This window comes from Amblyraja radiata, unplaced genomic scaffold (assembly GCF_010909765.2).
Source record: "Amblyraja radiata isolate CabotCenter1 unplaced genomic scaffold, sAmbRad1.1.pri scaffold_512_ctg1, whole genome shotgun sequence".
In the NCBI taxonomy this organism is placed as follows: domain Eukaryota; kingdom Metazoa; phylum Chordata; class Chondrichthyes; order Rajiformes; family Rajidae; genus Amblyraja; species Amblyraja radiata.
Genome location: NW_022630582.1, coordinates 1 through 27,887, shown reverse-complemented (window position 1 = coordinate 27,887; position 27,887 = coordinate 1). Strand labels below are relative to the sequence as shown.

Sequence of the window (27,887 nt, the reverse complement as noted above, 5' to 3'; positions counted from 1 at the left end):
ACAGCCTCAGAATGAAATGGCGTCCCTTTAGGAAGGAGATGAGGAGGAAGTTTAGTCAGAGGGTAGTGAATCTGTGGAATTCATTGCCAGAGATGGCTGTGGGGCCAAGTCAATGGCTAGTTTTAAGGCAGAGATTGACTGATTTTTGATTAGTAAATGCCAGGGATTATGGGGAGAAGGGGGCTGAGAGAGAGAGAGAGAGATAGATCGGCCGTGATTGAATGGCGGAACTAGTTGACTTGATGGGCCGAATGGCCTTCTTCTCCTAGGACGTGTGAACTATTTGGATTCCGATGTTAGAGGTTGTGGTTAAGTCAGTTTGCAGATGACACGCTGATGACAGACTGGTTTGCCCTTGGGCTGCATTGATCGCCTGGTGAAACCGGGCAGAGTGCGGCAGAAGGAATCTAATCTTGTCGCTGCAGGAGTTTGTAAAGGGCCAGGACATGAACAATGATGGGAGGGGCCTTACGAGGACCAGAGGATATCTCCCAGTGAGTCTGAAGAAGGGTTTCGGCCCGAAACGTTGCCTGGATAGACTCGGCTTGTACTCGCTAGAATTCAGAAGATTGAGGGGGGATCTTATAGAAACTTACAAAATTCTTAAGGGGTTGGACAGGCTAGACGCAGGAAGATTGTTCCCGATGTTGGGGAAGTCCAGAACTAGGGGTCACAGTTTAAGGATAAGAGGGAAGTCTTTTAGGACCGAGATGAGAAAAACATTTTTTACACAGAGTGGTGAATCTGTGGAATTCTCTGCCACAGAAGGTAGTTGAGGCCACAGTTCATTGGCTATATTTAAGAGGGAGTTAGATGTGGCTAAAGGGATCAGGGGGTATGGAGAGAAGGCAGGTACAGGATACTGAGTTGGATGATCAGCCATGATCATATTGAATGGCGGTGCAGGCTCGAAGGGCCGAATGGCCTACTCCTGCACCTATTTCCTATGTTTCTATTTCCTTGGCTCCATAGATGCTGCTGCACCCGCTGAGTTTCTCCAGCATTTTTGTGTACCTTCGATTTTTCCAGCATCTGCAGTTCCTCCTTAAACATTATAGATGTATAAGAGCAGGAGAGGAATAGATCGGGTAGATGCACAGAGTCTCGTGCCCAGAGTAGGCGAATCGAGGACCAGAGGACATAGGTTTAAGGTGAAGGGGAAAAGATTTAATAGGAATCTGAGGGGCAACTTTTCCACACAAAGGGTGGTGGGTGTATGGAACGAGCTGCCAGAGGAGGTAGTTGAGGCTGGGACTAACGCAAGGTTTAAGAAAGGATAAACGATAGGACAGGTTTGGAGGGATATGGACCAAATGCTGGCAGGTGGGACTGGTGCAGCTGGGACATGTTGGCTGGTGTGGGCAAGTTGGGCCGAAGGGCCTGTTTCCACGCTGTATCATTCTATGCAGCACGTGGAGCTCTTTATTTCTTGAAGTATCCATTCATAGGTAGACAAAAATGCCGGAGAAACTCAGCGGGTGCAGCAGCATCTATGGAGCGAAGGAGATAGGCAACGTTTCGGGCCGAAACCCTTCTTCAGACTGATGTCGGGGAGGGTTGGGTGCAGGTGAACCTCTGCCGCACCTGGAAAGACCTGTCCTGTCTCCCCGAAGCTCTAGGGTGAGATTTGGTGACTCAGCTACTCTATGGATATGCTGTTTGTCTTATTAATACCTTGGTGAAACAGAGCCTTTGTTTCTTGTACAAGGTCACCCAGGTGAATTTGGTTAACAGCAACTTATCACCTTTTCAAAACTCTTCTTTTCCATTTTCTTCTGCCAAGGTGCAATATAACTTCATATTGCCAGATTGTACTCTTTGCTATTTCTGCTCAATCACTTCTCCACATCCCCACAGAGGCCCTCAATCTGTATCAAGCAGAATTTGGGCCATTCGGCCCATCGAATCCTCTGCGATTCGATCATGGACGATCTATTTACCCTCCTCTCAACCACCATTCTCTTGTCCTCTCCGCGTAGAATTCGCTACCTCACATTTAAGAATAAGGGGTAAGCCATTTAGAACGGAGATGAGGAAACACTTTTTCCACACAGAGTTGTGAGTCTGTGGAATTCTCTGCCTCAGAGGGCGGTGGAGGCCGGTTCTCTGGATACTTTCAAGAGAGAGTTAGATAGGGCTCTTAAAGATAGAGGAGTCAGGGGATATGGGGAGAAGGCAGGAGCGGGGTACTGATTGGGGATGATCAGCCAAGATCACATTGAATGGCTCGAAGGGCCGAATGGCCTCTACTCCTGCACCTATTGTCTATTGTCAGTCGAACCAGAATGCGCAAACGTCTGACTTGCCAACTCTCGACTGGGCTTGTATTCACTGGAATTTAGAAGGGTGAGAGGGTATGTTATAGAAACATTAAATTCTTAAAGGATTGGACAGGCTAGATGCAGGAAAAATGTTCCCCGATGTTGGGGGAGTCCAGAACCAGAGGTCAAACAGTTTAAGAATAAGGGGTGTGAAGCCATTTAGGACTGAGATGAGGAGAAACTTTTCCACCCAGAGAGTTGTGAATCTGTGGAATTCTCTGCCACAGAAGGCAGTGGAGGCCGATTCACTGGATGTTTTCAAGAGAGAGTTAGATTTAGCTCTTAGGGCTAACGGAAGCAAGGGATGTGGGGAGAAAGCAGGAACGGGGTTACTGATTTTGGATGATCACATTGAATGGCGGTGCTGGCTTGAAGGGCTGAATGGCCTACTCTTGCACCTATTGTCTATTGTCTATTTTAGCCCTTACTAATACTTACCACAGGGCCGTGGGGGCCAAGCCGGTGGATATTTTTAAGGCAGAGATAGGATACAAATTCTCGATTAGAACGGGCATCAAGGGTTATGGGGCGAAGGCAGGAAAATGGGATTGGGAGGCAGAGATCAGCCATGATTGAATGTGGAGGAAGGAACTGCAGCTGCTGGTTTAAACCGAAGGTAGACTCAAAAAAGCTGGAGTAATTCTCAGCGGGACAGGGCTCCCTCTGCCACCACCCATTCCTTCTCTCGAAAGATGCCGCTGAATATTACTCCAGCTTTTTGCCTCTAACCATGATTTGAGTGGCGTAGTGGACTCGATGGGGGCCGAATTTTGAGTATAGGAGCAGGGAAGTTCTACTGCAGTTGTACAGGGTCTTGGTGAGACCACACCTGGAGTATTGCGTACAGTTTTGGTCTCCTAATCTGAGGAAAGACATTCTTGCCATAGAGGATTTGAGTATAGGAGCAGGGAGGTTCTACTGCAGTTGTACAGGGTCTTGGTGAGACCACACCTGGAGTATTGCGTACAGTTTTGGTCTCCTAATCTGAGGAAAGACATTCTTGCCATAGAGGGAGTACAGACAAGGTTCACCAGACTGATTCCTGGGATGGCAGGACTTTCATATGAAGAAAGACTGGATAGACTCGGCTTGTACTCGCTAGAATTTAGAAGATTGAGGGGGGATCTTATAGAAACTTACAAAATTCTTAAGGGGTTGGACAGGCTAGATGCAGGAAGATTGTTCCCGATGTTGGGGAAGTCCAGAACAAGGGGTCACAGTTTAAGGATAAGGGGGAAATCTTTTAGGACCGAGATGAGGAAAACATTTTTCACACAGAGAGTGGTGAATCTGTGGAATTCTCTGCCACAGAAGGTAGTTGAGGCCACAGTTCATTGGCTATATTTAAGATGGAGTTAGATGTGGCCCTTGTGGCTAAAGGGATCAGGGGGTGTGGAGAGAAGGCAGGTACAGGATACTGAGTTGGATGATCAGCCATGATCACATTGAATGGCGGTGCAGGCTCGAATGGCCTCTACTCCTGCACCTATTTTCTATGTGTCTATGAATGGCCTAATTCTACTCCTGTAACATGTGAACTTGTAATCGAGAACTCATCAGTCTGCACTTTTAAAAATGTTTCGTGTCGAATCTCTTCTTCCGACCAAAGAACCTATAGAGGAGCAAGATAGACCACTCCTGCTAAATACAATGGGCTGACGTGTAGTACGTAACGGAGCGGAACGTCGGCCATTTCAGTAACCCCGACCCGACTCGCAGTGTAATAAACGTTGCGGGGGAACAGTTTGTGTTAATAAATTTAAATTCTGAAAACGAGGAGAAGATTTTTTACCAAATAACTTTTATTTTTACGAGGATGTTTCCGTAACCGGCTTCCTTCCCCGCGCTATTATCCTACGGGATCTTTGGTGCGGAGACGGAAGCCGGTTACGGAAATGGGGGCCGAAAATTACCCATGACCGTACTACGCCTTTTTCGCCGAGTGATCTATCTTGCTCGCTGTAGGATCTTTGCTTCCTACAGTCTCGAGTCCGAAACGTCAGCCGTTCCTTCTCTCCACAGAGATGCCGCCCGTCCACGCCTGTGATGCCAAGTTCAGCAAGTGGCTGATCTCGGGGGCTTGTGGATGGGTGGGGGCGCGTGGTGGTGGGGGGGAGGGAAGAGCTCGGATGGTTGTAAGTTGGCGAGCGCCAAGGGACTCATTGCCTTGCCTTCTTCCGCTGCAGCAACGCCCGACTCAGAATTCCAAGATGACCGACCACGCCGACGTGGACTTTGAGACCGGCCACTCTGGAGCCTCCACCACCTTCCCCATGCAGTGCTCCAGCCTGCGCAAAAACGGCTTTGTCGTGCTGAGGAACCGCCCCTGCAAGATCGTGGACATGTCCACCTCCAAGACAGGCAAGCACGGTCACGCCAAGGTAAGTGCCCCGGCTCGCCCGCCCGTCTGCCGAGGACAAGCTGCCTTCCGTTTAGACCCAGCAGATAAAACGTGCAGGAGTAGAGGCCATTCAGACCTTCCAGCCAGCACCGCCATTCAACGTGATCATGGCTGATCATCCCCAATCAGTACCCCGTTCCTGCCTTCTCCCCATATCCCCTGACTCAGCTATCTTTGACAATAGACATAGGTGCAGGAGTAGGACATTCGACCCTTCGAGCCAGCACCGCCATTCATAGAAAATAGGTGCAGGAGTAGAGGCCATTCGGCCCTTCGAGCCTGCACCGCCATTTGATATGATCATGGCTGATCATCCAACTCAGTATCCTGTACCTGCCTTCTCGCCATACCCCCTGATCCCTTTAGCCACAAGGGCCACATCTAACTCCCTCTTAAATATAGCCAATGAACTGTGGCCTCAACTACCTTCTGTGGCAGAGAATTCCACAGATTCACCACTCTCTGTGTAAAAAATGATTTTCTCATCTCGGTCCTAAAAGACTTCCCTCTTATCCTTAATCTGTGACCCCTAGTTCTGGACTTCCCCAACATCGGGAATAATCTTCCTGCATCTAGCCTGTCCAACCGCTTAAGAATTTTGTAAGTTTCTATAAGATCCCCCCTCAATCTTCTAAATTCTAGCGAGTACAAGCCGAGTCTATCCAGTCTTTCTTCATATGAAAGTCCTGCCATCCCAGGAATCAGTCTGGTGAACCTTCTCTGTACTCCCTCTGTGGCAAGAATGTCCTTCCTCAGATTAGGAGACCAAAACTGTACGCAATGTGATCATAGCTGATCATCCGCTATTTTTAAGAGCCCTATCTAACTCTCTCTTGAAAGCATCCAGAGAACCTGCCTTAGACAATAGACAATAGGTGCCGGAGTAGAGGCCATTCGGCCCTTCGAGCCAGCAGCGCCATTCAATGTGATCATGGCTGATCATCCCCAATCAGTACCCCGTTCCTGCCTTCTCCCCATATCCCCTGACTCCGCTATCTTTAGACAATAGACATAGGTGCAGGAGTAGGCCATTCGGCCCTTCGAGCCAGCACCGCCATTCAATGTGATCATGGCTGATCATCCCCAATCAGTACCCCGTTCCTGTCTTCTCCCCATATCCCCTGACTCCGCTATCTTGAAGAGCCCTACCTAACTCTTGAAAACATCCAGAGAACCGGCCTCCACCGCCCTCTGAGGCAGAGAATTCCACAGACTCGCAACTCTCTGGGTGAAAAAGTGTTTCCTCATCTCCGTTCTAAATGCCAATCCCTTATTCTTAAACTGTGTGTGTGTGGCCCCTGGTTCTGGACTCCCCCAACATCAGGAACATGTTTCCTGCCTCTAGCGTGTCCAATCTCTTAATAATCTTATATGTTTCAATAAGATCCCCAAACAGATGAAGGCCTGGATAGAGTGGATGTGGGGAGGATGTTTAAGAACTCTACCTAACTCTTGAAAACATCCAGAGAACCGGCCTCTGCGGCAGAGAATTCCACAGAGTGTAGAAATGTGTTTGGAAGGAACTGCAGACGCTGGTTTAAACCGAAGACAGACACAAAATGCTGGAGTAACTCAGCGGGACAGGCAGCTTCTCTGGAGAGAAGGAATGGGTGACGTTTCGGGTCGAGGCCCTGTAATAGGAAAAAAAATCACCTGGTTGTTAGATTTTAATAAAGGCCATTTTGGTCTCACCATGTCGATCCGAAACGTCACCTATTCCTTTGCTCCAGAGGTGCAGCCTGACCCGCTGAGTTACTCCAGCATTGCAACATTCCCAACCACCCAATTTTTAATTGGGATCTTGGCCCATCTTTCCAAGGGTGTGGATCTAGTGACGAATAAACATGAGCTGCCTTGATCCAAGCTCTGGATATGTTCATCTGACATTTTGATTTTGATTTTTCCATTCAAGTTCCAATTGCCTAAACCCCAGCTCTCACAGAGAGATGATAACTGTTTTTTAATGGAACTGCGTAGCCATAACAATCCTGTTAGTGTTTCCTATATCCTTATCTCTCCCACATTCCTGTCATGTTTTGTTTTCCGACCTTATTCCTCGTTCCTTGTGCACCCTGCCCCCACCCACCCCGACATAAAAACTCGGGGGAAGATCAGAAAGTGCGTGTGATGCGTTTCGAAAGCTCGCTCACAGTCCAGGTCATTGGCTCAACCCGCCCAAGATCTAACCTAGTCCCAATTGTCGGTGTTTAGTCCATATCCCTCGATATTCTCTGCCACAGAAGGCAGCGGAGGCCAATTCACTGGATGTTTTCGAGAGAGAGTTAGATTTAGCTCTTAGGGCTAAAGGAATCAAGAGATATGGGGAGAAGGCAGGAACTGGGTACTGATTCAGCCATGATCATATCGAAGGGCGGTGCTGGCTCGAAGGGCCGAATGGCCTCCTCCACCTATTTTCTGTGTTTCGTACCTTTAGAGTCCAATGGCCTTGTCCCACGGTACGAGTTCATTCCAAGAGCTCTCCCGAGTTTAAAAACAAAATCAAACTCGTGGTAAGCACGGAGAATGAACGTAGCGGGTACGTCGGAGCTCGGGGACGTCTCTTAGCGGCTCGTAACGCTAACGGCAGGTACTCGAGAAAGGCGGTGAGCTCGGGAAGGCTCGTGAAGATTTTTCAACATGTTGAAAAATGTCCACGAGAGCCCCGAGTGCCGGCGAGCGGCCATTACCGTAAATCTCCGAGTTCGAATCAGGGGGAAACTCGGGAGAACTCTTGGAATGAACTTGTACAGTGGGACAGCCCCTTTACAATGAGGAAACGGGTCCTTTGGCACGACTTGCCCACATGTTCCATCTACACCAGTCAATAGACAACAGGTGCAGGAGTAGGCCGTTCGGCCCTTTGAACCAGCACCGCCATTCAATGTGATCATGGCTGATCATCCCAGTCCACATCTACATTACACCCAATCGGTCCTGGACACGCTAGAGGCAGGAAACATGTTCCCGATGTTGGGGGAGTCCAGAACCAGGGGCCACACACACACACAGTTTAAGAATAAGGGGTAAGCCATTTAGAACGGAGACGAGGAAACACTTTTTCACACAGAGAGTTGAGAGTCTGTGGAATTCTCTGCCGATAGGGCTCGTAAAGATAGAATCAGGGAATATGGGGAGAAGGCAGGAACAGGGTGTGGAATTCTCTGCCTTAGTGGAGGCCGGTTCTCTGGATGCTTTCAAGAGAGAGCTGGATAGGGCTCTTAAAGATAGCGGAGTCAGGGGGAGAAGGCAGGAACGGGGTACTGATTGTGGATGGCGGTGCTGGCCCGACGTCTCCTCCTCCCTCCCGGGCCCACTGACCGACGAGCCCTTCACCGGGGAGGGGGGGGAGGTTCCGCTGGGGGGTGATCCGGGCCGCCCGCGCACTTGCCGATTGTGACCACGTCTGTCCTTCTTGCTTCCTAGGTTCACTTGGTAGGCCTCGACATATTCACCTCAAAAAAGCACGAGGATATCTGTCCCTCCACCCACAACATGGACGTTCCCAACATCAAGAGAAGTGATTACCAGGTGAGGCCAAGTGGATATATTTTATGGCAGTAGTAAGATAGATTTTTGATTAGCGCGGGAGTGAGCGTGAGGGGCTGTGGGGAGAAGGGGGGGGTTGGGAGGGAGGGGTAGATCAGCCACCAATTTGAATTTGGCGGAGTAGACTTGATGGGCCGAATGGCCTTTCTGGTCCAGGAAATTGAATGGCCTACTCATGCACCTATTGTCTGTTGATCAGCCATGATCACATTGAATGGCGGTGCTGGCCCGAGGGGCCGAATGGCCTACTCCTGCACCTGTTGTCTATTGTCTAAAATGGAGTCGGAGATAGTCAGACTGGTCGGGAGAACTGGGAAGGGGCGGGGGGGATGGAGAGAGAGGGAAAGCAAGGGCTACTTGGAGTTAGAGAAGTCAATGTTCACACCGCTGCCCAAGCGAAATACGAGGTGCCGTTCCTCCATTTTGTGCACTGGGCCTCAACCTGACAGTGGAGGAGGCCCAGGACAGAAAGGTCAGCGTGGGAATGGGAGGGGGAGGATTAAAGTGTTTTGAGCCACAGGGAGGGATCGAGGACCAGGGGGCCACGGAGGCTTTTTCACTGTACCTAGCTTCAGGTGACGATGAACTGAATTGAAGGCGGCTCGTTGATTTTTTTTCCCCCCTTCGCCTTCCAGTTGATCGAAATCCAGGACGGCTACCTGACTCTGCTGTCTGATGCCGGGGAATTACGTGAGGATTTGAAGCTTCCCGAGAATGATTTGGGAAAAGAGATGGCCACGCGTTTTGCCAGCGGGGAAGAATCAGTGGTGAGTATTTTCCTTGGTCTCGCCAGTCCCACCTTGTTCTTCCTCTCCCTGCGTGTGGCGTGCATGGCCTAACGTCGTAGGACAACTTGTTCTCTTTGATGTTCAAGAAGGAACTGCAGATGCTGGAAAATCGAAGGTACACAAAAAAGCTGGAGAAACACAGCGGGTGCAGCAGCATCTATGGAGCGAAGGAAATAGGCAACGTTTCGGGACGAAACGTTGCCTATTTCCTTCGCTCCATAGATGCTGCTGCACCCGCTGAGTTTCTCCAGCTTTTTTGTGTACCTTTCCTCTATTTGATCTTCCGTTTGTGCACGTCGAGTTGATTGCATTAGTCGAAACATAGAAAATAGGTACAGGAGTAGGCCTTCGAGCCTGCACCGCCATTCAATATGATCATGGCTGATCATCCAACTCGGTATCCTGTACCTGCCTTCTCTCCATACCCCCTGATCCACAAGGGCCACATCTAACTCTTTGCAATCTTCCACCCCGCTAATCCCACCTTACATCCTCATTTTCATAAGTTCACACGAACTGGGAGCAGAATGAGGCCATTTGCTCTGCCATTCAATCATGGCTGATCTATCTTCCCCTCTCATCCCCTTTAGAAACATAGAAAATAGGTGCAGGATTAGGCCATTCGGCCCTTCGAGCCTGCACCGCCATTCGATATGATCATGGCTGATCATCCAACTTGGTATCCTGTACCTGCCTTCTCTCCATACCCCCTGATCCCTTTAGCCACAAAGGCCACATCTAACTCCCCCTTAAATATAGCCAATGAACTGTGGCCTCGACTACATTCTGTGGCAGAGAATTCCACAGATTCACCACTCTCTGTGTGTGAAAAATGTTTTTCTCATCTCGGTCGTAAATGACTTCCCCCTTATCCTTAAACTGTGTGTGGCCCCTTGTTCTGGACTTCCCCAACATCGGGAATAATCTTCCTGCATCTAGTCTGTCCAACCCCTTAAGAATGTTGTAAGTTTCTATAAGATCCCCCCTCAAACTTCTAAATTCTAGCGAGTACAAGCCGAGTCTATCCAGCCTTTCTTCGTATGAAAGTCCTGCGTTTGGCCCATATCCCTCCAAACAATAGACAATACCTGCAGGAGTAGAGGCCATTCGGTCCGTCCAGCCAGCACTAGTTTGCATTAGTCGATTGCATTAGTCGAAACATAGAAAATAGGTACAGGAGTAGGCCTTCGAGCCTGCACCGCCATTCAATGTGATCATGGCTGATCATCCCCAATCAGTACCCCGTTCCTGCCTTCTCCCCATATCCCCTGACTCCGCTATCTTTTAGAGACCTAATCTAGCTCTCTCTTGAAAGTATCGAGAGAACCGGCCTCCACCGCCCTCTGAGGCAGAGAATTCCACAGACTCACAACTCTCTGTGTGGAAAAAGTGTTCGTTCTAAATGGCCTACCCCTTATTCTTAAACTGTGTGTGTGTGTGTGTGGCACCTGGTTCTGGACTCCCCCAACATGGGGAACATGTTTCCTGCATCTAGCGTGTCCAATTCCTAAGGGTCTCGATCCGAAATTTCACCTATTCCTTTGCTCCATAGACGCTGACCTGGACACTCCCTCTTCCCCCCCCCCCCCCCTCCCATCGGGCAAGAGGTACAGAAGTGTGAAAACGCACACCTCCAAACCCAAAACATCGCCTATTCCTTCGCTCCGTAGATGCTGCCTCACCCGCTGAGTTTCTCCACCATTTGTTGTCTACCTGCGAATTTTACCTGTCACCGCTGGAAGGTACAGGCAGCAGCTGTGGTCGGGGTGAGGCAGCAGCTCCACCCGCCGCGCTGCCCGCTAAACGCCCACTCTGTCTCTCCCCAGGTCACAGTCATCAGTGCCATGGGAGAAGAATGTGCTATCGCAATCAAGCTGATGAGCAAGTAACTGCAACATAGGTAGGTACTGGGGCAGTGGGGTGGGTGGGAGACCCCCTTCATGCACCAACACCAGGTGTAGAGATGGGAGAGTGGGTGGGAGACCCCCCCCGCCCCAACGACTTAACCTTCCCACCCTTGGTAGACAATAATAATAATAATAATGGATGGGATTTATATAGCGCCTTTCTAATACTCAAGGCGCTTTACATCGCATTATTCATTCACTCCTCAGTCACACTCGGTGGTGGTTGAGCTACTTCTGTAGCCACAGCTGCCCTGGGGCAGACTGACGGAAGCGTGGCTGCCAATCTGCGCCTACGGCCCCTCCGACCACCACCAATCACTCACACACATTCACACACAGGCAAAGGTGGGTGAAGTGTCTTGCCCAAGGACACAACGACAGTATGCACTCCAAGCGGGATTCGAACCGGCTACCTTCCGGTCGCCAGCCGAACACTTAGCCCAACGCGCCATCTGTCGTCCCAAATAGACAATAGGTGCAGGAGCAGAGGCCATTCGGCCCTTCGAGCCAGCACCGCTAATCAATGTGATCACGGCTGATCATCCCCAATCAGTACCCCGTTCCTGCCTTCTCCCTGACTCTGCTATCTTTAAGAGCCCTATCTAGCTCTCTTGAAAGCATCCAGAGAACCGGCCTCTGAGGCAGAGAATTCCACAGACTCGCAACTCTCTCTGTGAGAAAAAGTGTTTCCTCGTCTCCGTTCTAAATGGCCGACCCCTTATTCTTAATTCTTCTTATTCTTGGTTTCCTGCTTTTTCCCCAGATCCCTTGATTCCGTTAGCCCCAAGAGCTAAATCTAACTCTCTCTTGAAAACATCCAGTGAATCGGCCTCCACTGCCTTCTGTGGCAGAGAATTCCACAGACTCACAACTCTCTGGGTGGGAAAGTTTTTCCTCATCTCTGTCCTAAATGGCCGACCCCTTATTCTTAAACTATGTGTGTGTGGCCCCTGGTGCTGGACTATGGACAGCACCGCCATTCACTAATTATCCACAATCAGTACCCCATTCCTGCCTTCTCCCCATATCCCCTGATTCCGTTAGACAACAGACAATAGGTGCAGGAGTAGGCCATTTGGCCCTTCGAGACAGCACCGCCATTCACTGATCATCCACAATCAGTACCCCGTTCCTGCCTTCTCCCCTGACACCGCTATCTTCAAGAGCTCTACCTAACTCTTGAAAGTCTCCTCCACCGCCCTCTGAAGCAGAGAATTCCACAGATTCACAACTCTCTGTGAGAAAAAGTGTTTCCTCGACTCCGTTCTAAATGGCTTACCCCTTAGGAGTAAGCCTACTTCGAGCCAGCACCGCCATTCAATATGATCATGGCTGATCAGTAACCCCGTTCCTGCTTTCTCCCCCATATCCCTTGATTCCGTTAGCCCCAAGAGATTCAGATTCAATTTTAATTGTCATTGTCAGTGTACAGTACAGAGACAACGAAATGCAAGAGCTAAATCTAACTCTTGAAAACATCCAGTGAATCGGCCTCCACTGCCTTCTGTGGCAGAGAATCCCACAGACTCACAACTCTCTGGGTGGGAAAGTTTTTCCTCATCTCTGTCCTAAATGGCCGACCCCTTATTCTTAAACTGTGTGTGTGTGTGTGGCCCCTGGTGCTGGACTCTGCAAAATATTCCAAATGGAATGTAAACTGGAGGTGGTGAAGGGAGGACTTAATCCAGAAAGGGTTATTGGGAAGAAAGAGCTACTTTAAATGTAGTTGCATCTGGTTGGGTAACTATAGTTGGGTGGAGACTATTCCGTGCTTTAATTGTGTGTGCGGGGGAAGAACGAATTGCTGTACACATCTGTCTTTGTAGCTGGGATCACAAATTGCATCGAATGCCCTCGTCTGCTCCTAATTGGTTTGGGTTAGGTGTGTGTTTAGGTGCAGGAGTGGCCGAATGGGACGACAGATGGCACAATGGGCTAAGTGTTCGGCTGGCAACCGGAAGGTAGCCGGTTCGAATCCCGCTTGGAGTGCATACTGTCGTTGTGTCCTTGGGCAAGACACTTCACCCACCTTTGCCTGTGTGTGAATGTGTGTGAGTGATTGGTGGTGGTCGGAGGGGCCGTAGGCGCAGATTGGCAGCCACGCTTCCGTCAGTCTGCCCCAGGGCAGCTGTGGCTACAGAAGTAGCTTACCTGCACCGAGTGTGACTGAGGAGTGAATGAATAATGCGATGTAAAGCGCCTTGAGTATTAGAAAGGCGCTATATAAATCCCATCCATTATTATTATTATTTATCCACCTTCGATATTTTTCCAGCATCTGCAGTTCCTTCTTAAACAAGTGTTTAAAGTGTATATTTTCTCTCTCTCTCTAGGACTTCGGCTTCTGGTGAAACCGCCTTGCCCCAGGCCTGGGGTATGGAAGACAACCTGTTATTTCAACAAGAATGCATCAAAAGTATAATTTAAAAAAGGACAAAAAAAAAAAACAAAAAAAAAAATTTGCAAGCGAACACTAACTTTATTTCGGACATCCTGGCCCACCGCCGAGCCGTCAGTGATCACCCCCCACTCGCCCCGTCCCAAACCAGACACAACCATGTCCCAAGCAAACAAACCTTGGACCTAATATTCGCTGCTATATTGGTTAGAGGCTCGGCAAGTCTAATACCTGGTACTCTCTCACACTGGGCAATGGCTTCAGAGATTCCCTCCCTCCCTTCCCCCCCTCTCTCCCCCTTCTTCATTCCCTCTCTCCCCACCACCCACCTTATCTCCCTCCCCTTCTGTCTCTCCTCTCCATCTTTCCCCCCTCTCTCTCTCCTTCTCTGCCACCTTCTGTCTCTCCGCTCCCTCCCTTCCCTCTCCTTCTCTCCCTCCTCTCACCTTGTCTCTCCTCTCCCCCCCTCTCCTCTCTCCCTCTCCTCCTCTCTCTGCTCTCCCACCTTCTGACTCTCCTCTCCCTTCCTTCCCTCTCTCTCTCCCTCCTTCTGTCTCTCCTCCTCTCCCTCCTTCCTCCTCTCACCTTCTCTCTCTCTCCCCTTCCTTCCCTCTCCTCCTCTCCCACATTCTGTCTCTCCTCTCCCCTCCCTCTCTCTTCTTCCCCCTCTCTTTCCTTCTCTCTCCCTCCCACCCTCATTCCCTCTCCCTCCCCCTGCCCCCCCCCACACACACACGTTGCGGACAATCTCACCGTGTCGTTGCTCTGCTGCGCACAGCGTGAGAGTCGGACTCTCTCCTCCTCCTCCCCCTTGTCCGTGAAAAGCATCCAGTTCTAGTCGCCTTGTGTGGATGTTGAGTGCGGTTTCGTACAGGGAGGGTGAGTGTGTGAGTGTGTGTGTGAGTGAGTGTGTGCGTGCGAGTGCGCGTGTATGAGTGGATATGTGAGTGTGAGTGAGGTTGTATGCACTCGTGTGTGTATGTGTGTGAGCGTGTGCGCGCACGTGTGTGTGTGTGCGTGCATGCATGAGTGTGTGCCTGTGTGTATGTATTTGAGTGTGCGTGTGTGCCTGTGTGTATGTATTTGAGTGTGCGTCTGTGCCTGTGTGTGTATTTGAGTGTGCCTGTGTGTGTGTATTTGAGTGTGCGTGTGTGCCTGTGTGTATGTATTTGAGTGTGCGTGTGTGCCTGTGTGTATGTATTTGTGTGTGCCTGTGTGTATGTATTTGAGTGTGCGTGTGTGCCTGTGTGTGTGTATTTGTGTGTGCCTGTGTGTATTTGAGTGTGCGTGTGTGCCTGTGTGTATGTATTTGAGTGTGCGTGTGTGCCTGTGTGTATGTATTTGAGTGTGCGTGTGTGCCTGTGTGTATTTGTGTGCGTGTGTGTATGTATTTGAGTGTGCGTGTGTGCCTGTGTGTATTTGTGTGCGTGTGTGTATGTATTTGAGTGTGCGTGTGTGCCTGTGTGTATTTGTGTGCGTGTGTGTATGTATTTGAGTGTGCGTGTGTGCCTGTGTATTTGAGTGTGCCTGTGTGTGTATTTGAGTGTGCGTGTGTGCCTGTGTGTATGTATTTGAGTGTGCGTGTGTGCCTGTGTGTATTTGTGTGCGTGTGTGTATGTATTTGAGTGTGCGTGTGTGCCTGTGTATGTATTTGAGTGTGCCTGTGTGTGTATTTGAGTGTGAGTGTGTGCCTGTGTGTATGTATTTGAGTGCGTGTGTGCCTGTGTGTGTATTTGAGTGTGCGCGTGTGTGTATTTGAGTGTGCGTGTGTGTGTATTTGAGTGTGCGTGTGTGTGTATTTGAGTGTGCGCGTGTGTGTATTTGAGTGTGTGTGTGTGTGTATTTGAGTGTGCGTGTGTGCCTGTGTGTGTATTTGAGTGCGTCTGTGCCTGTGTGTGTGTATTTGAGTGTGCGTCTGTGCCTGTGTATGTATTTGAGTGTGCGTGTGTGCCTGTAAATGTGTCTGAGTGCGTGCGTGTGTGCGTACTCTCGAGTGTTTGTGTGTAATTTGTTCCTCCAGTCTCCCCCCGACTGTATCCCCCACCCCCCGTTCCTCCCCTCCCTTGAACCAACCCCCACCCTCGACACTTCCCTCAGCCCCGCAAGCTCTCGGTGTCTTGAGCAGCGGCCAACAGCAGCTTAAAAACAAAGTCCATTTAAAGCTCGAGGTTCGCATAAACCCCTCTTATTTCCCCCCACCCACCCACCCCTCAAAAAGCAAAGTGGGGGGGGGGGGTTGAGATGAGACTTGGAGGGGGGTGGGTTGCGTGGAGGAGCTTGGACCAGCTGAAAGGAGGCCACATTTTATTGTTTTAGCGGCAATTAGAAAAACCATGCTACGATCCAAGCATTAGAAGCACGAGGGGCGGGGGGACTCTCCCCATTAGCTGCCCCCTCTCCTTTTTGGTGCCTTTCTGAGTCTTAGGGGCTAGCTTAAGGCTTGGAAGTGGGCTTTTTTTTTGTCGGGACTACGACATCCTCATCTTCTCCACCCTGCAGATCTTTCTCCCCCCTCCCCCCCCTCCATTTATTTGCTTCTGAATGCTTAGGAGGAGAGGAGTGGGGGGGGGGGAGAGAGCATTCACAAGAGGCTGCGAACTGGGAGATGGGAGCAGTGTGTTGCCTCTCTGGTGGAGACGGAGAGAGAGAAAGAGAGAGATTCTTGGCCTTGCCTGCATCCTCCACACCTTCCCTCGCTCCTAGGCCCAGACCGGGATGGGGCCCCTGTGGGATTTATCAGTAAGACTCCTCAATCTAAGGGCAGGGTGCCTAACACACTGTAGGGCAGAAGTTGTATCTTAAATTGCGTGGCCTTTCTTCCCCTCTGTCTCCCCCCCCCCCCCCCCTCCTCCTATCCCTGACTCCATTTTAATGGTCTTGGGCATTTCAAATAAATAAATTCAGGGGCTCTTCTGCTCCCGCGTCTATGCTCACTCACACACACGCGCGCACACGCTCACTCACACTCGCTCACTCACACTCATACATACACTCACACACACGCGCGCACATACATACACACACGCACTCACTCACGCGCACACTCATATACACACTCATATATACACACTTATTCACACACACGCGCACACTACACACACACGCTCACTCACACTCATACATACTCACACACACACGCACTCACACGCTCACACACACTCATACATACACACACGCTCACAAACACGCTCACTCATACATACACATGCTCACTCTCACGCGCACACTCATATACACACACACTTACATACACACTCATTTATACACACACATACATACACTCACTCACACATACACACACTCACATACACACACACAGGCTCTCATACATACACACGCACACACGCTCACTCTCACGCGCACACTCATACACACACACACTCATATACACACTCATACATACACACACATATATACACACTTATACATACACTCACTCATATACACACACACACACTCATACATACACACACTCATATATACACACACACACACACACTCATACATACACACACACACGAATACACAGCTCGATTCCACTGCAAGGTGTTTTTTTAAAAATAACTAAAAGAGAAAGAAAAAACGCATTTTTTTTTTTTTTGTCGGGCTCCGCGGTTTGCGTTTGTTTTGTTCCGAGGGACGCGGGGCAGGAAAGGGAGGGAGGAGGGGGAAGACGAGATGCCCGCAGAGAGCGTTTTTGTCCCGGGGTGGCTGGCTTCCACTGCACCGTGGCTTACCCAGAGACCTGGGCTCGGTGGGGCCCCCCCCCCATGGTAGCTCCTCCTTGCAATCTCTTCCTAGTGACCTCACCTCCGCAGTGACAAGGGGGGGGGGGTGTCTAACCTGACTCTGAATAACATGCAAACCAGTTTAAATAAAGTTAACTTACAAAAAAAAAAATGGCCAAATTATTTTCTTGCTTGCCTGCTGACTCAGGACGCAAGAGGCAAGAAGGTTGAACAAGTTAGGGCTTTATTCTTTGGAGCGCAGAAGGTTAAGGGGGGGACTTGATAGAGGTCTATAAAATGATGAGAGGGATAGACAGAGTTGACGTGGAAAAGCTTTTCCCACTGAGAGTAGGGACGATTCAAACAAGGGGACATGACTTGAGAATTAAGGGACTGAAGTTTAGGGGTAACATGAGGGGGAACTGATGTGTTCGGCACGGACTAGAAGGGTCGAGATGGCCTGTTTCCGTGCTGTAATTGTTATATGGTTATAAGGTGTGGAGTTGGGAATAACACTTTGGCTGTTGGCGTTTTAAGAGGTTGGCCATTTAAATTTACTGTTTACTTTCAAGAGAGAGCTAGAACTCACCGGGACAGGCAGCATCTCTTCAGGAACTCACCGGGACTGGCAGCATCTCTGGAGAGAATGAATAGGCAGGAAACATGTTCCTGATGTTGGGGTTGGGGGGAGTCCAGAACCAGGGGCCACACAGTTCGGACACGCTAGAGGCAGGAAACATGTTCCCGATGTGGGGGGGGGGTCCAGAACCATAGAAACATAGAAATTAGGTGCAGGAGTAGGCCATTCGAGCCTGCACCGCCATTCAATATGATCATGGCTGATCATCCAACTCAGTATCCCGTACCTGCCTTCTCTCCATACCCTCTGATCCCCTTAGCCACAAGGGCCACATCTAACTCCCTCTTAAATATAGCCAATGAACTGGCCTCGACTACCCTCTGTGGCAGAGAGTTCCAGAGATTCACCACTCTCTGTGTGAAAAAAGTTCTTCTCATCTCGGTTTTAAAGGATTTCCCCCTTATCCTTAAGCTGTGACCCCTTGTCCTGGACTTCCCCAACATCGGGAGCAATCTTCCTGCATCTAGCCTGTCCAACCCCTTAAGAATTTTGTAAGTAGGGGCCACACAGTTTGGACACGCTAGAGGCAGGAAACATGTTCCCGATGTTGGGGGAGTCCAGAACCAGGGACCACACACACACACACAGTTTAAGAATAAGGGGTGAGCCATTTAGAACGGGGACGAGGAAACACTTTTTCTCACAGAGAGTGGTGAGTCTGTGGAATTCTCTGCCGTGGAGGCTGGTTCTCTGGATGCTTTCAAGTTAGAGTTAGATAGGGCTCTTAAAGATAGCAGAGTCGGGATATGGGGAGAAGGCAGGAACGGGGTATTGATTGGGGATGATCACATTGAACGGCGGTGCAGGCTCGAAGGGCCTCTACTCCTGCACCTGTTGTCTATTGTCTATAATTTAGGGCTGAGATAAGGATTTCACCCTGAGAGTTGTGAATCTGGATTTCTCTGCCACAGAAGGCAGTGGAGGCCGATTCACTGGATGTTTTCAAGAGTTAGATTTAGCTCTTGGGGCTAACGGAATCAAGGGATATGGGGAGAAAGCAGGAACGGGGTTACTGATTGTGGATGATCATATTGAATGGCGGTGCTGGCTCGAAGTAGGCCTACTCCTAAGGAGTAAGCCATTTAGAACGGAGACGAGGAAACACTTTTTCTCACAGAGAGGTGAATCTGTGGAATTCTCTGCTTCAGAGGGCGGTGGAGGATTCTTTCAAGAGTTAGGTAGAGCTCTTGAAGATAGCGGTGTCGGGGGATATGGGGGAGAAGGCAGGAACGGGGTACTGATTGGGGATGATCACAGTGAATGGCGGTGCTGTCTCAAAGGGCCGAATGGCCTACTCCTGCACCTATTGTCTGTTGTCTAACAGAATCAGGGGATTGGGGGAGAAGGCAGGAACGGGGTACTGATTGGGGATGATCAGTGAATGGCGGTGCTGTCTCGAAGGGCCGAATGGCCTACTCCTGCACCTGTTGTCTAACAGAATCAGGGGATATGGGGAGAAGGCAGGTACGGGGTACTGATTGTGGATGATCACAGTGAATGGCGGAGCTGGCTCAAAGGGTCCTGCACCCAGTTGTCTGCGTCGCCCATCAGCGTAGAGCTATATATATTTTTTCAGCATCTCCTGAGCAAAGGAAAAGTCGGTCTGCGACCTTTAACATGATCCAGAAGTGAAGAGAGTTGGATGGGGATGTGGTTTGCAGTGTGTGTGTGCTACAAAAACCCTTGGAGAGTTGTTCGGCCAGTTTCCTTGACCGCTCCTTGGTCTACACACACGCGACTGGCCACAACGGTGGTCAGTCGAACAACTGCCGTGCGAAAACCCCCGGCCCCTCCCGGGTTACGTGCCCGCGGCTATCCGAACGTCGGGTTCGATACTGGCGCGCGCCACAACACGAAGGTTTATTAGTGAAAGGCCTGGAGAGGATGTTGCCACTCGTGGAAGAGTCTAGACCAAGTCGAGTCACATTTATTTATACAGCACATTTAAAAAACAACTCGTTGGCCAAAGTCCTTTACATTTGTTATAAGAAGAGCACAACAAAACAGACTACATACATATATACATGTAGCCCTCACTCAGAGGACGTCAGGAAAGGCTTGGGAGTATAGATAAGTCTTGACTTAAAGGAGTCGATGGAGGGGGTTGTTTGTTCTGATATGAAGGGGGATGCTGCTGTTCCACAGTAGGGGCTGCAACCGCAAAGGCACGGACGATCGCCCGAGCTTATGCCTAGACCGCGGGATGTTCAGCAACCCCAAGTCGGCCGATCTGAGGGGCCTGGAGGTGGAGTGTGGTGGGTGAGAATACTTTTAATGTAGGAGGGGGCAGGACAAGCCCATTGAGGGCTTTGTAGACATGGAGGAGGGTCTTGAAGTTTATACGGAACCGCACAGGGAGTCAGTGGAGAGTTTTGCCGGGTGATGTGGTCCCTTTTTCGGGCGCCCGTCAGGAGTCTCGCACACTGCAGCGTTTTGGACCAGTTAGACCAGGGGTGGGGAACCTTTTCACGTTGGAAGGCCAAAGGTTAGCATTCATAGCTAAAGGATTTGAGTCTAGGAGCAGGGAGGTTCTACTGCAGTTGTACAGGGTCTTGGTGAGACCACACCTGGAGTATTGCGTACAGTTTTGGTCTCCTAATCTGAGGAAAGACATTCTTGCTGTAGAGGGAGTACAGAGAAGGTTCACCAGACTGATTCCTGGGATGGCAGGACTTTCATCTGAAGAAAGACTGGATAGACTCGGCTTGTACTCGCTAGAATCTAGAAGATTGAGGGGGGGGGGTCTTATAGAACCGTACAAAATTCTTAAGGGGTTGGACGGGCTAGATGCAGGAAGATTGTTCCCGATGTTGGGGAAGTCCAGAACAAGGGGCCACACACACAGTTTAAGGATAAGGGGGAAGTCTTTTAGGACCGAGATGAGAAAAACTTTTTTTTCACACAGAGAGTGGTGAATCTGTGGAATTCTCTGCCACAGAAGGTAGTTGAGGCCACACAGTTCATTGTCTATATTTAAGAGGGAGTTAGATGTGGCTAAAGGGGTATGGAGAGAAGGCAGGGATGGGATACTGAGTTGGATGATCAGCCATGATCACATTGAATGGCGGTGCAGGCTCGAAGGGCCGAATGGCCTCTACTCCTGCACCTATTTTCCATGTTTCTATTAAGTTAGCTGTAATCAAATAATGCCGCATCCAAGAAACATCAATTAGATACACGCCAAAATGTAGATTATTTTATTAAAATAGCCCTCATGACTTACTAATGTTTTAATTGTGGCCCTCAGTCAGGGAGGATTATTTTGTCCCACCTTCTTTTACTCTTTGGTATTTTAAACGGGTTCATTTTAGATTGTCCCTGGTGTGTGTAGGATAGTGTTAGTGTGCGGGGATCGCTGGTCGGCACGGACCCGGTGGGCCGAAGGGCCTGTTTCTGCGCCGTATCTCTAAACTATACAGAGCTGAAGAGAGGATGTGAGAACAAACAAGGCGACTCGATGTACTTTAAAAAGAGGTGCAGGTTTAATAGGACGGGACATCGGTGACAGTGAACTTTAGCCAGTTGGACTATAGATCGATCGATTGAAAGATATAGAAACAGGCCCTTCGGTCCACGCTGCCCATCGATCACCCGTTCATACTAGTTCTATGTTATCCCACTGCCCACATTCAATTGACCTACAAACCTGCGGAGCTGGAGGGGCGGGCGGGGGGAAGAACGTGCAAACTCCACACAGACGGCACCCGACATCAGGAGCGAACCCGGATTCCTGGCGCCGTGCGGCAGCGGCTCGCTGCGCCATTGTGCCACGAAACAGTCGAGGCTAATACGGGGTGGACAAAAATGCTGGAGAAACTCAGCGGGTGAGGCAGCATCTATGGAGTGAAGGAATAGGTGACGTTTCGGGTCGAGACCCTTCCGGGTCTCGACCCGAAACGTCACCTATTCCTTCATCAGTCGGAAGAAGGGTCTCGACCCAAAACGTCACCTGTTCCTTCGCTCCATAGATGCTGCCTCACCCGCTGAGTTTCTCCAGCATTTTTGTCCACCTTCGATTTTTCCAGCATCTGTAGTTCCTTCGTAAACAGGATAATACGGGGGGGGGCCGTTGGTGCAAGGAGCAGAGGGCGATCCGGGGTAATGACTCCAGCACCTTCATGGTCGGACCCCCCCCCCCCCCCCCCTTCCGCGCCCACATTCGGACACAAAGGTGTCTGGGCAAGGAGGAGAGGGACGCCGGTCTCCCAACGAGAGGGTGTGAGCTACAGGGAGAGGTTGAGCAGGGCTGGGTCTCTATTCCTTGGAGCGCAGGAGGATGAGGGGGGGGGGGGGCGATCTTATGGAGGTGTACAAAATCATGAGCGGAATAGATCGGGCAGAGTCTCTTGCCCAGAGTAGGGGAATCGAGGACCAGAGGACATGGGTTTAAGGTGAAGGGGGAAAAGATTTAATAGGAATCTGAGGGGTAACTTTTCCCACACAGTGGGTGGTGGGTGTATGGAACGAGCTGCCGGAGGTAGGGACTATCCCAACGTTTGAGAAACACTTAAGACAGGTACATGGATAGGACAGGTTTGGAGGGGTGTGGACCAAACGCGGGCAGGTGGGACTAGTGTAGCAGGGACATGTTGGCCGGTGTGGGCAAGTTGGGCCGAAGGGCCTGTTTCCACACTGTATCACTCTACGACTAGTGTAGCTGGGGCATGTTGGCCAGTGTGGGCAAGTTGGGCCGAAGGGCCTGTTTCCGTGTTGTATCACTCTACGACTAGTGTAGCTGGGGCACGTTGGCCAGTGTGGGCAAGTTGGGCCGAAGGGCCTGTTACCACACTGTATCACTCTATGACTAGTGTAGCTGGGGCATGTTGGCCGGTATGGGCAAGTTGGGCCGAAGGGCCTGTTTCCACACTGTATCACTCTATGACTAGTGTAGCTGGGACATGTTGGCCGGTGTGGGCAAGATGGGCCTCTTTCCGCGCTGGGACTGCCAACTCCAGAACATCGAGCGAGCGCGTGCAGCCGACTGGACTTTGGAGACGGCGCGGAAACACGGCGCGCGGAAACGTGCGCCAGAGGAATTTCACCGTGCCGGACGTACAAGCGGCGCGTAACGCACGGCGGGGGTGGAGACGGGCGCGGTGACGGAGACGCTGCATACGCGGTCACTGGTGGTAGTAACGCTGTCCCTGCCCGTGCTGGAGGTAGGCGTGGCGCGGTGCAGCCTGACCCGTCGTCTGGAAGCCAGCCTGCAACGGCACAAGACCAGAACATTAGCGGCAGATCAGGACACGGCGGCTCAAAGCTGAGAGTCAGTAACCACCGATTCAAGCAATTCACCAGTTATAGGAGTAGAATTAGGCCGTTCGACCCATCGAGTCTAAGCCCGCCTTTTATCATGGCTGATCTCAGCCTCCTAATCCCATTCTCCTGCCCTCTCCCCACAACCTCCCCGTCTAATCAAGTCTACTCCGCCATTCAATCACGGCTGTTCTATCTCTCCCTCCTAATCCCATTCTCCTGCCTTCTCCCCACAACCCCTGACACCCGCACTAATCAAGAATCTATCTATATCTCTGCCTTAAAAATATCCACTGACTTGTGGCCTCCACAGCCGTCTGTGTCAAAGAATCCCACAGATTCACCACCCTCTGGCTGAAGACATTCCTCCTCATCTCCTTCCTAAAAGAGCGCCCTTTAATTCTGAGGCTGTGCCCTCTGGTCCTAGACTCTCCCACTAGTGGAAACATCCTCTCCACGTCCACCCTATCCGGGCCTTTCACTATTCTGTAAGTTTCAATGAGGTCCCCGCTCATCCTTCTAAACTCCACAGCGAGTGCAGGCCCAGCGCCGACAAACGCTCATCGTACGTTAACCCACTCATTCCTGGGATCGTTTGCGTAAAACCTCCTCTGGACCCTCTCCAGAGCCGGCACATCCTTCCTCAGATATGGTACCCAAATTTGCTCACTATTCCAAATGCGGCCTTATAGAGCCCTGTACAACTGCAGAAGGACCTCCTTGCTCCTATACTCGACTCCTCTTGTTATGAAGGCCAACAGGCCAAAACTGCACACAATACTCCAGGTGTGGTCTCACTAGGGCCCTGTACAACTGCAGAAGGACCTCCTTGCTCCTATACTCGACTCCTCTTGTTATGAAGGCCAACAGGGCCAAAACTGCACACAATACTCCAGGTGTGGTCTCACTAGGGCCCTGTACAACTGCAGTAGGACCTCCTTGCTCCTAAACTCAAATCCTCTCGCAATGAAGGCCAGTGAACAATGATCAGCCATGATCACATTGAATGGCGGTACTGGCTCGAAGGGCCGAATGGCCTACTCCTGCACCTATTGTCTAACATAGATAACCCCTCTATCTAAGGAGCAGGAGCACAAAAAGCAGGAGTAACTCAGCAGGACAGGCAGCATCTCTGGAGAGAAGGAATGGGCGACCCATCTATCTCCGCCTTAAAAATACCCACTGACTCGTGGCCTCCACAGCCGTCTGTGGCAAAGAATCCCACAGATTCACCACCCTCTGGCTGAAGAAATTCCTCCTCATCTCCTTCCTAAAAGAACGTCCTTTAATTCTGAGGCTGTGCCCTCTAGTCTGAGACTCTCCCACAAGAATCCCTTCTCTGTGGGAGCTGCTTTCTCCCCTACTGCTCTTGTTCCCACCAGACATACAGCGGCCATTTTGCCCCGTACGCCACAGTTTTGAGTTTGCGCTAACCCCCCTCCCCCCTCCCCCCGTTTACTCACCGCGAGGGTCTGCTGGGGTGGGGTGTCGTGGGGGAAGCCTCCAGGAGACGCAGGTCGCTGCGGGTGAACGTAGGCGAGTCCGGCCTGCAAGATTCATAGAGTCACAGAGTGATACAGTGTGGAAACAGGCCCTTCAGCCCAACTTGCCCACACCGGCCAACATGCCCCAGCTACACTAGTCCCACACCGGCCAACATGCCCCAGCTACACTAGTCATAGAGTGATACAGTGTGGAAACAGGCCCTTCGGCCCAACTTGCCCACACCGGCCAACATGCCCCAGCTACACTAGTCATAGAGTGATACAGTGTGGAAACAGGCCCTTCGGCCCAACTTGCCCACACCGGCCGACATGGGCCACATCTATCGCCATAATGTGACACTTGATGTTGGTTTCCAATTCGTTTTCTGCAGTTCCCAGGTCCCAAGGGGTAGGTCTGACTTTACTTTGTATTCTGTCTTTACTTTGTGTACTAGTCATGTCTCTACTATTTATTTCATTCCCCTTACATGTTTTTCCTCTACATGCTCAATTTTTGTAAGGTGTCCTTGAGACTCTTGAAAGGTGCCCATAAATAAAATGTATTATTATTATTATTAGGTCTCACTAGTGCCCTGTACAACTGCAGAAGGACCGTCATATGCTGAGAGAATGGAGCGGCTGGGCTTGTACACTCTGGAGTTTAGAAGGATGAGAGGAGATCTTATTCAAACATATAAGATTATTAAGGGTTTGGACACACTAGAAGCAGGAAACATGTTCCCGATGTTGGGGGGGGGGGGGGTGAGTCCAGAACCAGGGGCCACACACAGTTTAAGAATAAGGAGTAAGCCATTTAGAACGGAGACGAGGAAACACTTTTTCACACAGAGAGTAGTGAGTCTGTGGAATTCCCTGCCTCAGAGGTGGAGGCCGGTTCTCTGGAGAGAATTATTTCAAGAGAGAGCTAGATGGGGCTCTTAAAGATAGCGGAGTCAGGGGGATATGGGGAGGAGGCAGGAACGGGGTACTGATTGGGGATGATCTGCCGTGATCACATTGAATGGCGGTGCTGGCTCGAAGGGCCGAATGGTCTCCTCCTGCACCTATTGTCTATTGTGCCCCGGGACTGACTGCAGTTCCTAGGTCGCGAAAACAAATCCGCGTGCGGGCCGGATGAATTCGGGTTAGGGGCCGGATGCGGCCCTTGGGCCGGATGAATTCATGTTAGGGGCCGGATGAATTCGGGTTGGGGGCCGGATGCGGCCCTTGGGCCGGATGAATGCGGGTTAGGGGCCGGATGAATTCGGGTTAGGGGCCGGATGCGGCCCGTGGGCTGTAGGTTGCCGATCCCCTGCTCTAAAGACCCCACGAGTGATACTTACAGAATCCGTGAATCCAGACTGTTGGTTCGCATGTTCCAATTGCTTCTGGAGAGGAATAGTCGTACTCGGGGAAATGAAGCCTGTGGTCAAGAGGAAGGCAAATATAGTAATTTAGTCGTGGATGACGGGAAGCATAAGACAGCAAACCAAAGATCCTATAGCGGAGCAAGATAGACCACTCCTGCTAAATGCAATGGGCTGACGTGTAGTACGCAGCGGAGCGGAACGTGGGCCTTTTTTTCATCCATTTCAGTAACCGGACCCCACCCGACCAGCAGTGTAATCAACGTTGCGGGGGAACAGTTTGTGTTAATAAATTTAAATTCTGAAAATGAGGAGAAGATTTTTACCAAATAACTTTTATTTTTACGAGGATGTTTCCGTAACCGGCTTCCGTCCCCGCGCTAGTATCCTACGGGATCTTTGGTGCGGAGACGGAAGCCGGTTACGGAAATGGCGGCCGAAAATGATCCATGACTGTACTACGTCTTTTCCGTCGAGTGGACTATCTTGCTCGCTGTAGGGTCTTTGCAGCAAACTGCAGTGGAAGGACCAACTGCTGGAAGAGCCCAGCGAGCCAGGCAGCATCTGCGGAAGCAGAGTAGTGGTTGACGTTTCGGCTCTAGACCCACGCGAAGGGGGGATTACTTTCAGTTTTAAAGAGGCCCTTCGGCCCATCGATGTCCGTGCTGACCAGCGATCACGCCATACGCTAGCACTATCCCACACACTGGGAACCATTTACCCATGAACCTGCACGTCTTTGGAGTGTGGTAGGAAATCGGAGCACCCCTGGAGAATCCACGGGTTAGAACGTGCAAACTCCGTACAGACAGCACTCGTAGTTGGGATCGAACGAGGGTCTCTGGTGCTGTGAACCAGCGACTCCACCGCTGCCCCACTGTGGCGGTGGGAGAGCATCGAAGTGTGTGTGTGTGGGGGGGGGGTGAGCGATGCTGGGCGTGGTCTCGATGCGCCATTTTGCAGGGCAGCACGGTGGCGCAGCTGTAGAGCCGCTGCCTCAAAGCGCCAGAGACCCAGGTTCGATCCCGACTACGAGTGCTGTCTCTACGGAGTTTGCACGTTCTCCCTGTACCTGCTTCTTTGCTGATCATCCCGTTCCTGCTTTCTCCCCATATCCCTTGGTTCCGTTAGCCCCAAGAGCTAAATCTAACTCTCTCTTGAAAACATCTAGTGAATCGGCCTCCACTGCCTTCTGCGGCAGAGAATTCCACAGACTCACAACTCTCTGGGTGGAAAAGTTTTTCCTCATCTCAGTCCAAAATGGCCGACCCCTTATTCTTAAACTGTGTGTGTGTGTGGCCCCTGGTTCTGGACTCCCCCCAACATCGGGGAACATTTTTCCTGCATCTAGCGTGTCCAATCCCGTAAGAATTTTATATGTTTCGATAAGATCTCCTCCCAGCCTTCTAAATTCCAGTGAATACAAGCCCAGTCGACCCATGGCCTACTCCTGCACCTATTGTCTATTAATTGGCTTAGGTAAAATTGTAAATTGTCCCCGGTGTGTGCAGGATAGTGTTAGTGTGCAGGGATCGCTGGTCGTCACGGACTCGGTGGGCCGTAGGGCCTGTTTCCGAGCTGTATCTCTAAGGTCCACCCCCCCCCTGTAGGTGTGCTTCGGGCTCCTTACCTTGCTGAGGGGTGAAGTGTCCGTGGACGGCGTAGGCGGTCTGCTGGTGTGGGAGGTAGGCCGACATCGCTTGGAAAGCTGAAGGTCCTGGTGCCAGAACAAGCGAGGACAGTCAATAGCAACCGTGGCACCACGCCACGCGGAGACGGGGCCCCTTCAGCCCGACGTGCCCACGCCAGCCTATCATGCCCGGTCTGTCAGTACCCTCAACCCAACTGTGTGTCTGTGTGCGCATGTGTGTGAGAGAGTGTGTGTGTGTCTGTCTGTCCGTGTGAATGTCTGTGTGCACGTGTGAGTGTGTGCGCGCATGTGTGTCTGTCTGTGTGTGCGTATGAGTGTCTGTCTGTGAATGTCTGTCTGTGTGTGTGTGTGCATGTGTGTGAGGGTGCGTGTGCGTTTGTGTGTGTCACTGCGTTTGTGT

General features: G+C 50.8%; 2 protein-coding genes across 2 annotated transcripts; one reads left to right on the top strand and one right to left on the bottom strand.

The window, feature by feature from the left end:
• Positions 1-4,488: 4,488 nt before the first annotated feature.
• Positions 4,489-13,434, top strand: LOC116970080 (eukaryotic translation initiation factor 5A-1-like). The gene is made up of 5 exons (XM_033016806.1): positions 4,489-4,702; positions 8,146-8,250; positions 8,904-9,035; positions 10,883-10,956; positions 13,297-13,434. The coding sequence occupies exons 1-4, from the start codon at positions 4,532-4,534 to the stop codon at positions 10,943-10,945; spliced, it is 471 nt and encodes a 156-aa protein (XP_032872697.1). The 5' UTR covers positions 4,489-4,531; the 3' UTR covers positions 10,946-10,956; positions 13,297-13,434.
• A 9,156-nt stretch (positions 13,435-22,590) lies between these two features.
• gps2 (G protein pathway suppressor 2) lies at positions 22,591-27,598 on the bottom strand. The gene is made up of 4 exons (XM_033016807.1): positions 27,467-27,598; positions 25,813-25,892; positions 24,449-24,532; positions 22,591-22,933 (listed from the first exon to the last, which is right to left on the bottom strand). The coding sequence occupies exons 1-4, from the start codon at positions 27,531-27,533 to the stop codon at positions 22,850-22,852; spliced, it is 315 nt and encodes a 104-aa protein (XP_032872698.1). The 5' UTR covers positions 27,534-27,598; the 3' UTR covers positions 22,591-22,849.
• Positions 27,599-27,887: the final 289 nt, after the last annotated feature.